The sequence below is a fragment of the Rana temporaria genome, chromosome 8 (genome assembly GCF_905171775.1).
Source record: "Rana temporaria chromosome 8, aRanTem1.1, whole genome shotgun sequence".
In the NCBI taxonomy this organism is placed as follows: domain Eukaryota; kingdom Metazoa; phylum Chordata; class Amphibia; order Anura; family Ranidae; genus Rana; species Rana temporaria.
The window spans coordinates 124,698,982-124,715,920 of record NC_053496.1 but is presented as its reverse complement, the minus strand read 5'-3'; the positions used below and the strand labels follow the sequence as shown (position 1 = coordinate 124,715,920).

Genomic DNA, 16,939 nt, shown 5'->3' with positions numbered 1-16,939 from the left:
AGTCACCAAGGGTATATCTGTAGCCCTAACTTGACCATGCAGCTTCTGAAAGACACATCAACAATCTAAATGCGCATTAGAATTATTTTCTGATTTGATTACTGTATATAGTGCAGGCACATATGAACAAAGTGTTACAAGAGCATTTTGGATATTACTTAAGTAATTGTTTTAGAGCAAATTCAATTTTAAAAGTGGAATTACTTTTTAAATGCATGCCTTTTCTAAGGAGCCCTATCACATATTTCACCCTGGAGGCAACTGGTATGCTTGTTAGAGGCCACCACATAGTGGGTATTGAGACAACTGTGAAAGGGATTTCAATAAAGGACAAGTTCACCCTGCCTCCCTTAGTACACTAAACTGTGACACCAAACTCCTACAGGTCCATACTTGCCCTTAGACTTAAGTCTGGACCTACCTATACTGCAAGTGCAAGAGGGTAAATATGGACGGGGGGGGGGGGCATTGAAGGAGAGAGAAGGAAGAAATAGTGAAAACTGAATTGTCCTTTTAAGCAGTTAACTATTGCAAATTGTCCCTTGTAGTATACGTTTGTTACCTCTGCCAGTAGTTCAATACATTTTTCACTGCCTTTGACAGATTGACAAACACTGTTTGTTCGGCAATGAATTCTCAGCAATGTTGTTAACCTATAGACACAGTAGTTTAGATGGAAGTTAAAGTGAATTTCCTACCTAACATTAACTGTGTTTTAAAATATAGAAAAAAGAAGTGAGACCCCTTTTTCCGATAGGCCGAAAAGAGAAGACTCCCGATTGGCCGAGGGGGAGGGAGTAAAAGGAAACCTGTGGAGAGCAGGAAAACGGGAAGTTGCCGGGGGGGGGGGGTTGTGCGACCAGCCGGGGAGGGTGTAACCTTACGGCTTCATGCAGGGCACACTACTGTGTATGCGCGAGGCCTGTCAAAGAAGGGTATCATGTCCCCCTCCCCCGAAAGGTGCCAATTGTGGCACCTTTCGGGGGAGAGGAGACAAATGAGCGGAATTCCACTTTAAAGTAAAACTGAACCCCGGTTTGTTACACCATTTTCTTGCATAACCATAATTTCACCAGGATCCAGGGAACATGATATCCGTTTTATACTTTAACCACTTAAGCCCCGGACCTTTAGGCAGCTAAATGCCCAGGCCAGGTTTTGCGATTCGGCACTGCGTCGCTTTAACAGACAATTGCGTGGTCGTGCGACGTGGCTCCCAAACAAAATTGGCGTCCTTTTTTCCCCACAAATAGAGCTTTCTTTTGGTGGTATTTGATCACCTCTGCGGTTTTTATTTTTTGCGCTATAAACAAAAATAGAGCGACAATTTTGAAAAAAATGCAATATTTTTTACTTTTTGCTATAATAAATATCCCCCAAAAACATATATACATTTTTTTTTTCCTCAGTTTAGGCCGATATGTATTCTACCTATTTTTGGTAAAAAAAAAAATCGCAATAAGCGTTTATCGATTGGTTTGCGCAAAATTTATAGCGTTTACAAAATAGGGGATAGTTTTATTGCATTTTTATTTTTTTATTTTTTTACTACTATTGGCGGAGATCAGCGATTTTTTTCGTGACTGCAACATTATGGAGGACACTTCGGACAATTTTGACACATTTTTGGGACCATTGTCATTTTCACATAAAAAAATGCTGTAGGAGTTAGGATTCACCTAGTGTGTGTTTATAACTGTAGGGGGGTTTGGCTGTAGGACTGACGTCATCGATCGAGTCTCCCTTATATAAGGGATCACTCGATCGATACGCCGATTTTACATACGGCTCTCCCCGTTCTTCAGCACCGGGGAGCGATTGCGACGGAGCGGCTATAAACGAATAGCCTCGCTGTCATCCCAGATCGCTCCCCGAGGGAATCCGCCCGCCGCACGCAGCGGAGGGGGTCCCGATCGGACCCCCCACCCGCTAGAAGGCAGGGACGTATATATACGCCCATCTGCCTGTCCGTGCCATTTTGCGGACGTATATAGTCGTGCAGGGGGCATTAAGGGGTTAAAGTTTTACCTTTTTATAAGATTTTCAACCCTATTGTAATATCTGTGAATGACACGCTTTCAATGGCACAGTCTCCGGTAGGGCCTATTTTTTTGTTTGCCATTGTTAACCATTTAATTGTTACTGTATAAACTATGCCTCACAGTCTGCTTTTGACATGAAGGTGATGTTTTTGTACTTTTCGCAGGTTTGTTGTTGTTCGACGTGAAAAGTTATTGACAAGTTTTATGGCCAAAGTAAAAACTCGGGATCAGATAAATGAGGTTGACCCTGACTGTCTCAGGTGGACGCCAGTCATTTCGTCTAACTCTGCAGTGTCTGAAGATGAACATGATTCTGAAAAGGAGGTACACTAGCCTCTGAAAGATAACTTGGCCCAAACCCATGTCCGTTTACGTTCATGCTGCTTGATAGAATTAGTCACTGGCTACTGACATGTTTTAAGTGCTATTGCAAGGCAGTATTATGTTTTGCACTAGACTCTCTTTTATTTTACATTGTATAGAATTAGAAAAATTTTAGGATTTCTATTGGAGAGAAAAGTGTCAGCGCCACAGTCTTTTCAAATGGCCTTAATGATGATATTACTCCTTATTACCCATGGGGGGGGCTGCTAATGTATGTAGATCTGCTGCATATCTTAAGCTTGGGTCTCCACTAAGAAAACAATTTTATGGAATACAGACCCTCAAATCCAAGCACCTCGTCCCTTGTATAAAGAAACAATAATAGAGGGGGAAAAGGGTACCAAAAAACCCTTTTAAACGGCGCTAATCAAGTATAATGAACACAAGTAGTATAAGAATATAGAAAAATAATTTTATTTCATAACAATAAATATATAAAAAACATTGAACAGGTAATACTACAAAATATCAAGATACATGGGATGGAAACAATATAATATACTGTGCTGCTATATATGCACCCATTATTACTAATTCACGTTTTCATCCCCTGTATCCCCCTGTTTCTTGATATTTTGTAGTATTACCTGTTCAAGCTCCTGAAGAAGCTCAGTTTGGAGCGAAACATGTAGAGCGAGCAAATACTGCAACAGGTCTTCTTATACTCATGATTTGAAGTTAACAACTCAATACCCGTCGGATGTTTTTTATATATTTATTGTTAAGAAATAAAATTAATTTCTCTTCCGTTCATAGACAGACACAGCCTTCTTTGACATTAGGGTTATGCTTCTTCCTACCAGGCGAGTTTAGGCAGAATTTAACAGCACTTAAAGTGTTAAAACCTTTCCTCCGTGCCGCTCCTCCCAGGGGGCGTGGCTCCCCCAGGCATAACCCACACCCTGCTCTAGGAGCCTCAGTCTTTTTCTGCCTAACGACAGGAGAGGAGTCGGGCACTTCTGGAGTCCCTGTACTCTGGAGTTTTTTTCTTGCGATTTTTCTCGCTTTTATTATTTTGTTCCTGCATTTTTGAATCCTGTGATTCTTCTATCAACAGCCGACTGGGTGACAGGCTGGGTCTTGACTCTTGTAGTCCCCCCATGTTCGGCCATCGAGCGTGTGACGGCCCTTAGCTCAGCTTTGGGACGTCCACGACAGGCCCCGTTGCTCCAGGGGCGGCCAGGGAACTTTGGTTCTAGGGCACACATATGACCGGTCTCTATGGCTTTGTCACAGTGTGTCTGGCCGACAGCCATGCCGTTTACGGACGTTGGTTCTGTCTGGGATACCGGGTAGTCGCAGGACGGGTAAGTAGTGGCCCCTTACTCAGGTAAGTGGTCTGGCTGGTGTTTTCCCCGGGGAGGTCAACTGAGGGTCCGCCCTGCTTTCCTCTCTCCCCTTCCTCTCCCTCCTTCCCCTGACTGGGTAGTGGCTGTGAAGGGGGGCCTCCTGGGTTTTCTTTATTACCACCGGGGCCCTTTTGTTGTTGGGGGACTGTGTTGTTACTCTGGGGGGTGCTGCTGTGTGCTGCTGTGTTCTATGAGGTAATTTTTACCTCAGACGGTGGCCATCTTGGAAATCTCTTGGTCTCTTGTGACAGTTTTAGTGCTGTGAAACGCTGTGATTCTTCCCTGAGGTGACACACATCACAGCCAGCACATCAGAGCACACCTCAGGTTTTCAGATCTCTCTGCAGCTGGGTGGGGTGGTGAGTACCAGGGGCCCCCATGCTTTGCAATAGCAGCAAGGAGGTGACCAGTGGGAGTTTTTTGTCCTGCCTTGCAGGGTGGGTGACTCAGCGCTGACACTATGAAACCTGAGCCAGGTCTCCCTCTCCAGCTATGCCTGAGTTAACCCTTAACGCCCCTTCCCCTGCCACATCTGTTATGTTGGCTGTCCTGGGTTTCTTGCCGGGTTTGAAGCAGCTAGTGCCCGGATGGGGGTTAAAAGCGCCCCCTCCCTGAGCCTGCTTCTGGGGATGTCTCCGACACAGAATCGCTGTTTTTTTTCTGGTTCTGTTATGTCAGAGGCTGCGGGCTTAACCCTTATGGATAGTGAGGATGACTCTGCTGCAGTCAGTTGCTGGCAATAATTTGTTGGAGCTCTTGTTTGTGCAGTGCGTGAGACTCTAAAAGTTGAGGATGTGGCGGAGACACCTCCGTGTCAGTACCCTTTGGAGTTCCCCAGACCGTCACGCACCGCCGAAGTGTTTCCTTGGTTCCTTATTTGGACAATATGTTATACAAGGAATGGGATGCACCGCAAAAAGTTTGTCAAAAAACTTTGCAACCCGTTACCCCCTTGAGGGGGGCTTTAAAAAAAAAAAAAAAGTAGGTCTCTTCTCCGCCAGTGGACCCCCCTGTGTCCAGACTGCGCAAGGCCACCACGTTGCCTGTGGAAGGGGCTCCTGCATTTCAGGATCCCGCTGATAGGAGAGTGGAGGCCGTGGCCCGCTCCCTATTCACGGTGGTGGGTTCGGCGGTGAGGCCGGCTCTGGCCGGGGCCCTGGTCAGGCCCCGACTTAAAGGGCGAAGCTCCTGCTGCAGGAGCTGGAAGAAGGGGCTTCCGAATCCTCTAGGGACCTGGCTGAACAATTGGTTCAGGGTCAGAATTTTCTCTGCGAGGCAGCCATAGATACGATCCGGGGCTTCCGTCTATGCAGTAGTTCTGCGCCGCCTTGTGTGGCTGAAGAGCTGGTCTGCAGACTAGTCCTCTAAGGAGGCCTTGGTGATGGCCTTTAAGGGTAAACGGTCCTTTTGGGACTTCCCTGAATGGCATCATTGAGGATGCCACTGTTGGTAAGCACATGCTGTTCCCACAGGAAGGGCTAGGGACCTCGCCCTGTGCAAGGACCCTCCTTGCCTACCTCCGAGCGTTTTTTCGCCTGCCCTGTGCGGTGGGGGTAGGTCTACATGGTGCTTGAATCCCCGCTGTGGGGTAGCAGCGCACCTGATACCGCATGCCTAACAAGTCTGCGGACATGCCTGCTTCCGCCTGAAGGTCTGCTCCCGCCCGTGTCTCGGGTGGGAGACTGGCTTCGCATTGTGAAGTGTTTTCCTTGGGGTACAAGATTAAGTTTCTCTCTTGTCTGCCATACAGGTTTTCTCCCTCCAGCCTCTGGCCTCCTCCGGTTCGCCGGTTGGCTGTCAGGGGCTGTCCAGGATCTTCTGGTCAGGGGAGTGATTGTGCCAGTTCCCTCGTTGGAACGGTCTCGGGGTTTTACTCCATTCTGTTTGTGTCCCCACGGAGGATGGGGCCCGGTCAATCCTGGGCCTCAAGTCCCTTGTTTGTTTTGTCAAGGTGCAAACTTTTAGGTGGTGTCGATTCGCTTGGTAATAGCGGCACTCCATCAGGGGGATTTTCTGGCATCCTTGGATGTCATGAACGTGTACCTGCATGTTCGCATATCCTCAAAGCACCTAGAGATTGTGTGCTTTGCGGTCGGGGGGGACCATTTTCAATTGGTGTCCTTCCCATTCAGCGGGTTTTCGCCAAGGTACTCGTCCCGATACTGGCCCGGCTGTGACAGCGGGGGTTTGTTATCATGGGATGTCTGGACGACATTCTCCTACGAGCTTCTTCGAGCTCTGCATTGGTGGAGCCGTGTCTATCACGTGTCAGGCTCTCCGAGTGTTCGGCTGGTTTCTGGATTGTCCTGAAATCAGGGTTGATTCCGTCTCAGGGACTGGAATACCTGGGACTAGTCCTGGATTCCGCCGGGGCAGGAGTGTTTTTCTCCTAACGGAAAAACTTCAGACTCTGCTATCTGCTGTGCAGCAGTTGCCGACCCAGAAGCGGTCATCTCTGCGATTCTGCAGGAAGGTACTGGGTCCGTTGGTGGCCTCTTTCGAGGCGGTTCCGTATGTCCAATTCCACACCAGGGTACTACGGTGGGAATTGCTGTCACGTTGGGACAAGCTTCTGTCATCTCTGGATTACCAGATTTAATTGAGTCATCTGCTCATGTCTCCCCTGGTGTGGTGGCTGGTGTTTCCGGTGCTTTGGGCCGGAAAGTCGTTTTTCTGCAGGCCACTGGACAGTGGTCACGACGGATGCCAGCCTCTCCGGTTGGGGAGGGGGCACCCAGTCAGCCCAGGGGCACTGGACTCAGGTGGAGTCCTGCCTACTGATCAACGTTCTGGAGCTCCGAGCAATCAAGCTTTGCCTTGCCAGGTGGTCCCTGGATCGACAGGTTGGGATCCTGTCCGATGACGCCACGGCCGTGGCATAGGTTGATCATCAGGCACACGGAGTTCTGTTGCAGCGACGGGGGTCGCGCACATCCTTTCGGTGGGCCGAAGGGTCCGTTCCGGCTCTATCGGTCGGGTACATTCCGGGAATACGGAATTGGCTAGCCGACCTCCTAAGTCGCACTACACTGGGCCAAGGAGAGTGGTCTCTCCACCCGCAGGTGTTTCAGGGTCTGTGCCAAAAAGTGGGGCACTCTGGACGTGGACCTTCTAGCGTCCCGTCTCTATAGGTAGGTGCCACGGTTCGTGGCCAGGTTTAAGGACCCGTGGGCGGACGCGTCGGGCGCGTTGGTGGCTCCTTCGGGTCACTATCGTCTACTTTACACCTTCCCTCCTCGGAAGCTTCTTCCTCGCCTGCTGCGCAGAGTGGAAGCTGTAGGGATTCTATCAATCCTGATTGCCCCAGATTGGCCGCATCGCTCCTGGTACGCGGACCTGGTGCGTCTGGTGGCAGACGCCCCCTAGCATCTTCCCCTGGGAGTTGACCTTCTGTTACAGGGTCCGATCTTCCACCCTGTTTCACAGCCAATGGCTTTAGCGGCGTGGCTGTTGAGAGCCAGGGGCTGAAGGACCGAGGCCTATTGGGCTTGGTGGTCTCTACCGTGCTGCCTGCAGGGAAGTCTACCTCACGTTGGATTTACCATCATACATGGAAGGCCTACATCTCTGCGTGTGAGGAGATGAAATGGCACCCTCGTACATATGTGGTGTACAGGGTTCTGCTGTCTTTACAGCAGGGAGTGGTTCGGGCTCTCGCCTTAAGTACGGTTAGGAGCCAGATTTCTGCTCTGGCTGTTTTTTCTTGCAGCGACCCTTGGCGTAGCACTCCTGGGTGCGTACGTTGGGTCAGGGGGTCTGGCAGGTGGCCCCTCCGGTGCGCCCTCCATTACCCCCATGGGACTTGAATTTAGTCCTTTCGTTGCTTCGGGATGCTCCCTTTGAGGACATTCGGGAGGTTTTTTGTTTATTGTCACGAATGGTGATTATTTCTGGTAGCGATTACCTCGATCAGACGGGTGTCTGTCTGATCTGACGGCCTTGTCTTGCAAGGCTCCCTACTTGGTCATCCGTAAGGATGAGGTGGTGCCGCAGCCGTTTTTCTCCCTAAGGTCGTTTCGGCTTTTCACATTGATGGGGACATTGTTCTTCCATCCTTATGTCCTCGGCCAAATGCCAGGAGGAGGCCACTTTGCATCCTCTGGATGTGGTTCGGGCCCTTCGAGTGTACTTATATGTTACGGTTCCGTTCCGGAAGTCGGACTCACTGTTCGTGTCGGTGGCTGGCCCTACAAGAGGGCCTGGCAGTCTCGTCGGCCACCGTTCCTAGGTGGTTCCGACGGATGGTGCTTCAGGCCTATGCCCTAAAGGGGTGTGCGCCCCCCTTTCGGGTTATGGCGCATTCGACCAGGGCGGTCGGGGCCTCTTGGGCTTTCCGGCATCATGCCTCTCTGTTACAGCGGTGTTCGGATGCATCCTGGTCGTCAATCCACGCTTTTTCAAGGTTTTACGAGGTGGATGTGTGTGCATCTTTTGATGCCTCCTTCAGCCGCAGGTGTTGCGGGCGGCAGTTTATGATTGGAGTTTCTCAGTTGAGCAACTCCGGTTTTTGTTTGGGGTGTAACCTGGTTTGCTGTGTTGTTTTCCCACCCCTCGAATTGACACTGCTTGGGGACGTCCCTAATGTCAAAGAATGCTGTGTCCGTCTATGAACGGAAGAGAAAATAGGATTTTTGTACTCACCGTAAAATCCATTTCTCTGAGTTCATAGACAGACACAGCACCCACCCCTCCTTGGTTTGTACTGCTTGTTACGGACTGAGGCTCCTAGAGCAGGGTGTGGGTTATGCCTGGGGGAGCCACGCCCCCTGGGAGGAGCGGCACAAAGGAAAGGTTTTAACACTTTAAGTGCTGTTAAATTCTGCCTAAACTCTCCTGGTAGGAAGAAGCATAACCCTAATGTCAAAGAAGGCTGTGTCCGTCTATGAACTCAGAGAAATTTATTTTACGGTGAGTACAAAAATCCAATTTTTTTATGTTTTTATACTACTTGTGTTCATTACACTTGATTAGCGCCGTTTAAAAGTCCCCAGGGTTTTTTGGTACCCTTTTCCCCCTCTATTATTGGGTCTCCACTAGTTACTGCTGTCCTAACACCAGGCTTAGGTTAATCAATTTACCAAAGACTACCATGGTTGGTTTCCGGGCATTACCTTAGCATGATAACTGTGGTGATACTGTAATCATAAGGCTCAACTGCACACTTGGAATCATACTGCAAAAATATGTATTCATCCTGTCGGAGACATGGGCTTTCACATAGTATTTAGTGTATACCTGTCATAACCTAATTCTACACGAGTACATTTCTAACATATTGCAACATACAGCAACAGTATTTTTTTTTCAGAAAAATCTATAGATTTTCTTATTTAAATAGCAGTGCCTGAGCCTTAGCCACGTGATTTTTACAGTGTCTCTTTAAACTACATGTATTTATGTTTGAATATGTATGTGTATTGCTGCAGGCAGAACATCTCATGGAGCAAGAAAGCTGTAGGGAGCAAGAACACCAGCACTTTTACTCACAATCGCACTCAAAGCAGTCCCCATCACAGGATGAGGCTCTTAGCACCTGCTTGTTTCCCGCAGCAGAAGCCCCAGCAACTTTAGAGAAGGAAAAGACCATAAAGCACAACCAGAAAAGCTGCGAGGATGAAGAACCGCATCTAGAAGTTACACCAATGCTTACCAAACCACAGACACTTGCAGTGAAGAGAAAGGTAAATGATTCACAGGAAAAAAAAGATTTTAACGTTTGTACGTACAATTTTTTTTTCACATTGTACAAAGAACTGAAAATGGTAAATTATTTATAAAACATGCCAATCTGATATGATTTTGGCCAGTTATTGCCATCCTTATCCTCCATCCCAAGTATTTTGATGCTGCAGCAGTACATTTAGTCATTTGTTTGACTAGGACAGTTTTTTGTATAGTCCAGTGTTTTATAGATTGGGTACAAGTAGATGGTCATTTTCTGCTCATCTGTCTGAATACTGATTAACAGAAAAACTGCTTCACAGGCAGTATGACTATAAAGTGCCATATTTGCACTTCTGTGCAGTCCTGGGATCTACACAGACCTGGTGAAAAGTTATTTTTTTTGCCTGTCTGGTTACCTCACTGCCCCCAGCCTGTTACTGGACAATAAAGGAGCAGCAGGAGGCTGAGACAGGCCATCTCTATGCTCTTCTTCTTTTACAACATTCATTATCAGGGCATGTGCATTCAGCACCCATGACTGGCTCCCAATGCTGCTCCTCCCTATCTGCCTGCCTTTCACTGTATAGGGCATGCCAAGAGACTAATACAAAGTCAAAATTCAGGTATTTACACTAGTTGCATTTTGAGGTACTTACTTTTTTAAATGAATACATATGAACCATCACTTCTCCAGATAATGCACAGTACATTGTTTTATTAAATAAATAAAAGTAGATGTGATTGTCCATGACAGGATTACAAAAACATAGACTTTGGTACAGACTCGAAAGCCAGCTCTAGTGTATAATTGTAAAGTATACCTAGCATTTTTTTGGGGGAAACCGGTCAGCAAGGGTAGCCTACATTTCTTTTCTGTCAGGACTTGTTTACCTAGATCAGCACCTAGAGAATATCTGTGGCAACACCTGTATACATATCACGCAGGGAAAAAAAATTACTAATGCAACAAAAATACTGTATTTTGTGTGATTTGAAAAGATGTTACTATTGCAGTGTGTCCCATCAACTAGCCTACTATTGTTGACGACGCAGTTATCTGCAGTATATGATGTTTAACCCCTAAAACAGACATGAATAAGAGTTTTCAAAGCAGAACATTATTCCAATGCATTATTCAACAATCTTATAAGTACAAAATATAGAGGTGGAGTGGCATCTGAGCGTTGGTCCAGCCCTGGTTATGAAAGATCAAAACCAAATATTATGGTTGGGATAGTGAGCAGCAGCGTCTAAGCCCAAAGGTGCAATATAAAACTAGCAAAAAGACAGGGAGATAGAAATCAATCTCCATATCCCTTGGACACATAGTCAAAATGAAAATAAACCAAGAAAAATCTAAAAAAAATCTGGGAAAATAAAAAACATAGCAAAGAAAGAAAGAAAGAGAGGAAAGAAAATAAATAGATGGGAAAAACGACCCACAGGAATAGATGAGAGGAAGTAGAAAACAACCAAAAGAAGATCAAGAAAAGATCCCCTCATTTCGGTAAAGACATGAGACTGAAAAAACATGAGTCTGACTGAAAAGTGCTCAGTGTAAACAGGGGTATGAGGACTGGGATGGGATAAGTATAGTATGGCTACCGGTTCCCCGCTGTGCACAGGGCATGTGCGCCTGCTAAGCCTCTTAAAGAAGCCGATGTAACAGTAAATTGTTTTGCGCAGGGAGGCCGACGTATATGTACTTGTGTTGGTCGGAAAGTAGTTAACCACTAGCTGACTGCCAGAATGGCTCCCCTGCACGAATCGCTGTAGCTGTATGGTAGACGCTTTAAGGGGAGCCAAAGTGCGTACCTGGCGGCCGCGATGTCCGCTGGGCACCCGCGATCGCTTGTGACAGAGCAGGAATGAAGATCTGTGTGTGTGTGTGTGTGTGTGTGTGTGTAAACGCACAAATCCACAACCTGTCAGGAGAGGAGACAGATCGTGTGTTCCTAGTACAGTGATGGTGAACCTTGGCACCCCAGATGTTTTGGAACTACATTTCCCATGATGCTCATGCACTCTGCAGTGTCTTTGAGAATCATGGGAAATGTAGTTCCAAAACATATGGGGTGCCAAGGTTCGCCATCACTGTCCTAGTATATAGGAACACAGATTGGTCTCCTCCCCCAGTCAGTCCTACCCCCCCCCCCACAGTTGGAACACACAATGAGGGAACATGTTTAACCCTTGATAGCCCCCTAGTGTTTACCCCTTCCCTCCCAGTGACATTTATACAGTAATCAGTTTCTATTTATTGCACAGATCGCTGTATAAGTTTCAATGTTTTTAAAAAAGCCATGTTTGGAGGAGTAGGAATGCTGCCTATGACCACAGGTTTTCATTATGCACCATTACGACTTTCTAGACACTGGCATCCTAACAATCAATGACTTCATCCGTTAATAAGGAGGATGTCTGTTGTCTCCACAGCATCATTGTTTGACCCTCCTCTGCCCCTCTCCCTCTGCACTGGGGCAACATTAGCTGACTAATGGAGAGAAATTGAGGGAGAAGAGAAACCTTGGGATACTAGTCGGTACCACTGTGCAAAAGTGTATTTGCTTTGGAAGAATAAATCACCTTGAACGTTGGGAGTCCTACATGTGGATGTAGCTGCATTATGTAAAACTATTTAGAATATTTTTTTTTTTATATTTTAGAATGAGGTGCCTTGAGACTGTCCATAATTTTAAAGGGTGCCTTGACTGAAAAAGGTTGAGAAACACGTTTCTATATATTGTAATAAGGCATTATGACATTGATATTATTTGATATAAAAAAGGTATCTTCTGACCACATAATTTATTAAAGACCCTAAAGATTTATCTTGGATGTGTGCAACATTGAAACCATGATCAGAGTTTTTATTTAAATTGGTAACACTTCCTTGTTGCATAAATATACATTTTACTATTTATTTTGGACAGAATGCCTTCACCCCTAGAAGAAGACGTGGAAGGAAACGGCGTAGAATTAACAGTAGTGTCACTACAGAGACTATCTCTGAGACCACTGAAGTGCTAAATGAGCCATTTGAAGACTCTGACAGGAGCAGCCCTGAGCCGCAGCAAAAGGAAGTAAACCAGAAAGAAACCAATGATAGAAGAGCCAACCAACATCCGGTTCCCAACAGTACGACAACCAAAGGACGTAACAAAATGGAAGAGCCATGTGCAAGTATGTCTATGATTTTGTATGGTTTCTCTTTTTTTCTTTTATATTTTAGAAGAGATATGGCATATATAACAGGCTGCATTTCACCATTCACAGTGTTGTAGGAAAATCTGAAAATGGCTTGCCTGACATTTGTTGAGCTAAATAAACTGTTTGCATTAAAGCGGTACTAAAGTCATAGCTGAAAAAAATAAATAAAAAGAGGGTCCCTCCTGCAGGTTTGTCATAAATTATTATTTGTATGCTGTGCATTATAACACTTGCCTGCAAACGGAGCGATGTCACCGGTCCCCTGATATTTCCATCTCCGCCCACTGTTCCTTCTGGGTTGGTATCTTCAGCCGCTTGAATGTTCAGGCTGCTGCAACGTCACTCCCGTGCATGCACACAGATGTCACATCATTGCGGCATGTTGAGTGGGCTGTAAATGTGATCTGAGCTGCCCATGTGCTGCTCAAATTACATTACCTGCTGACAGGCAGAGGGGACATTTATGACAGAAGAGACCACTAGGGTCTCTTCTGTTATAAAATATTGTCAGTCAGATTTGAGCTAACATGACTTAAAGTGGTAGTATACTCTGTACTACCACTTTCACTTACAGGTAAGCCTATAATGAGCCTGTAAGTATAAAGAATATCTCCTAAACCTGTACGGTTTAGGAGATATTCCGCCCGCAATGCGCCGCTGACTGCAGCGGCGCATGCGCAGCGGGGATCTTCAGCTAAAGGCCCGGTAGCCGCCGTACAGAAGTCTCCTGCGACGCATGCGCAGGAGTGACGTCATCGCCGCTCCAGCCAATCACAGCGCTGGAGCGGCGATACCCGGAAGACACGCTGAGGAAAGATGACATCTCCCTCGGCGTGGACCAGGTAAGTTCCCCTAACCTCGTTCCAAGGTAAGTATTTCATAATGAGCTAGTATGCGGTGCATACTAGCTCATTATGGCTTTTGCTTTACAGGTATGAAAAAAAAAAACACCAGCGGCTTTACTACCGCTTTAATTTATTAAAGTGTACTATATATCGGGGCAAAATTTATAATAAAAATAATTGAATACATCTCTGCAATACATGCTTCTCTCCCCATGTTTTATCCCTTTACCTGCAAGTACAGAAAAATACCTGTTGATTCTTGAGAAAATTCACTGAGCTCCTAATATGTTTGAGCTGACAACGCAGTTTGCTGCACTAAAATTGCAAGGAATGGTGTCATCCATGCCCAGTTGTCCTCTACGAAACAACAGAACACTTTGGCGTCTCCTCATCTCTGAAATGTGGAATGCGTTCTGTAGGACAAGGAAGGCCGTGATCATAATTGTGCTTGAGATAAGACTGCACAGGACAGCACTGGATTTCTGGCAGTATCAGCAGGTATTTTTGGCACTTGTAGAACAGATATAAAAAAAATAAAACTTTCATTAGTATATTTAACCGACGGGAGCAAATAAATTTGTAAGGTTTTCATACACTTTTTGATCTATATTTAATGTTATTCTACAGGTAATATTGTATATGGTTCTTGGGGAGTAAAAGAAGATATGAACACTAAAGTCATGGGCTCATGTTGTCAGTTGATGTTTTCCTGTGTTTGAGGTGTATTTGATAAACACTAAAAACACAGGTCAGCAAACTTCTATGCCATTTATTTGAGCAGTACACATGGCAGTTGCAAGGCATTGTATGACCCGCTTTGCGTTGCGCTGTATCTTTGCAGCATGTTTTACTGAAATGCAATTAAACTGAAGACACCGCAAAGCAAACGCAACCCTTTGTCAAATGTTGCATTTACAAATGGCGCAAGCCTCCTCGACTTTGGCCCAAAAGACAAAACCCAATGGCTGAAGTACAGTTTCTTAGCCCATCGTTTAGAGCCCAAGGTTCTGGGGATATAAATCGCCTCTCCAGGGAACTCCCTGACAGTAGTACTCTCAGCTCTAGACCATCTGTCAGGTTTCTATTTGCATAAAAAGAATAAAAATCTTTACTAATTTGCTATGAATTCTTAAAAGCATATGACCTACAGTGGGGAAAACAATTATTTGATCCCCGGCAGAGTTTGTAAATTTACCCACTTACAAAGACATTAAGGATCTATAATTTTTATTATAGGTGTATTTTGAATGATAGAGACAGAATATATAAAAATGCATGATACAAATTAAGTTGCAGTTCAGTTCATAAAATAATTATTTGCTCCCTAAGCAATACATGACTTAGTACTTGGTTGAGAAACCCGTGTTGGCAAGCACAGAGGTAAGCCGTTCCTTGTAGTTGGTGACCAGGTTTGCACACATCTCAGGAGAGATTTTGGTCAATTCTTCTTTACAGGTTTCTTGCCTGGCTCTTGGCAACTCGAAGTTTCAGCTCTCTCCATAAATTGTCCATATGATTAAGGTATGGAGACTGGCTAGGCCACTCCCTTAATGTGCTTCTTCTTGAGCCACTCCTTTGTTGCCTTGGTGGAATGTTTTGGGTAATTTTTATGCTGAAAGACCCATCCATGAACCATCTTCAGAGGGAAAATGTCTCTCATCCAAGATTTCACAATACATGGCCCTGTCTATTGGCCCCTCAATGCGGCAAAATCGGTCTGTACCTTTAGCAGAGAAACCACCCCAAAGCATCATGCTTCCACCTCTGTGCTTGACTGTAGGGATTTTGTTCTTCGGGTCATAATCGGCATTTTCTTCCTCCAAACACGCCAAGTCCCCCTCCTCAAGAAGACATGGGTACAGTCATGCCAATGAACATCTAAAAAGATTCAGAGAAACATTGGGAGAAAGTGCTGTGATCAGATGAGTCCAAAATCGAGCTCTTTGGCATTAACTCGATTTGCCATGTTTGGAGGATGAAAAATGCGGACTATGACCCTAAGAACACCACCTATACAGTCAAGCATGGAGGTGGAAACATGATGCTTTGGGGCTGTTTCTCTGCTAAAGGTATAGGCCAACTTTGCCACATTGAAGGGCCATGCATTGTAAAATCTTGGATGAGAACCTTCTTCCATCAGCCAGAACACTGATGATGGGTCGTGTATGAGTCTTCCAGCATGACAATGACCCAAAACATACCACCAAGGCAACAAAGGTGTGAGTCAAGAAGAAGCATATTAAGGTCATGGAGTGACCTAGTCAGTCTCTCCAGACCTTAATCCTATAGAACATTTATGAGCTGAAACTTTGAGTTGCCAAGAGACAACCAAGAAACCTTAAGGATTTAGAGAAGAGCTGTAAAGAAGAGTGGACCAAAATCCCTCCTGAGATGTGTGCAAACCTGGTAACCAACTAGAAGAAACGTCTTTCCTCTGTGCTTGCCAACAAGGGTTTCTCCACCAAGTACTAAGTCATGTTTTGCTTGGGGCATCAAATACTTATTTTACTCACTGAACTGCAACTTAATTTATAGCATTTGTTTTATGTGGTGTTTGTTCTGGATTTTTGGTTGATATTAAATCTCTATCGTTTAAAATACACCTATGATCATATATATAGACCCTTCATTTTCTTGTAAGTGAGCAAACTTAAATCTGCAAGGGATCAAATTAATATTTTCCCCATTGTAAAGCCCATTTCAAAATTTGATCCCCAACATTCAATAAATTACATTAAAAGGAGCTTGTTGTTGTTAAACATGATTTATATAGTGCCAACAGTTTACACAGCGCTTTACAATGTAAAAGTGTGACCATACAGTTACAATACAATAAAATACAAGAGAATTAAGAGGGCCCTGTTCAGAAGAGCTTGCAATCTAATAGGTTGGGGCAAGTGGTACAAATGGCTGTAACTGTGGGGAATGGGGTGATGGGAGATTAGTTGGAGGCATGATGGGCTTCCCTGAAGAGATGAGTTTTCAGAGATAGCCAGACAGATTGAGGTAGAGTGTTCCATAGGGTGGGAGAGGCTCTGGCGAAGTCCTGGAGACGAGCATGGGCGGAGAGGAGACCAGGGAGCTTGAGAGCAGAAGATTGTTGTTTAAACTAAACTGCATTAATCACGTCAATACCGGGCACCTTTACCCCCTTCTTGCCCAGGCCAAGTCTTAGCTTTCAGTGCTGTCACACATTGAATGACAATTGCACGACGGTCATGCAACACTGTACCCATAAGAATATTTTTTCACACAAATAGAGCTTTCTTTGGTGCCATTTAATCACCCATAGCTTTTTTATTTTTTGTTAAAGTGGAGTTCCAGGCTTTTTATGTTTATTAAAAGTCAGCAGCTACAAAAAGTGTAGCTGCTGACTTTTAATAAACAGACACCCACCTGGTCCAGCGATGCGGCTGCCCGGAACGTCGTTTCTCTCCCCCTCCTC

General features: G+C 45.5%; 1 protein-coding gene across 2 annotated transcripts in view; it reads left to right on the top strand.

Moving 5' to 3' along the window:
• KAT6B (lysine acetyltransferase 6B) overlaps positions 1–16,939 on the top strand; it is a 203,023-nt gene that overhangs the window by 169,601 nt on the left and 16,483 nt on the right. For both annotated transcript variants that reach the window (XM_040320659.1, XM_040320660.1), the window contains exons 14-16: positions 2,207–2,366; positions 9,202–9,456; positions 12,373–12,622. In XM_040320659.1, the coding sequence (XP_040176593.1) occupies positions 2,207–2,366; positions 9,202–9,456; positions 12,373–12,622 (665 nt within the window). The remainder of the gene's footprint in view (positions 1–2,206; positions 2,367–9,201; positions 9,457–12,372; positions 12,623–16,939) is intronic.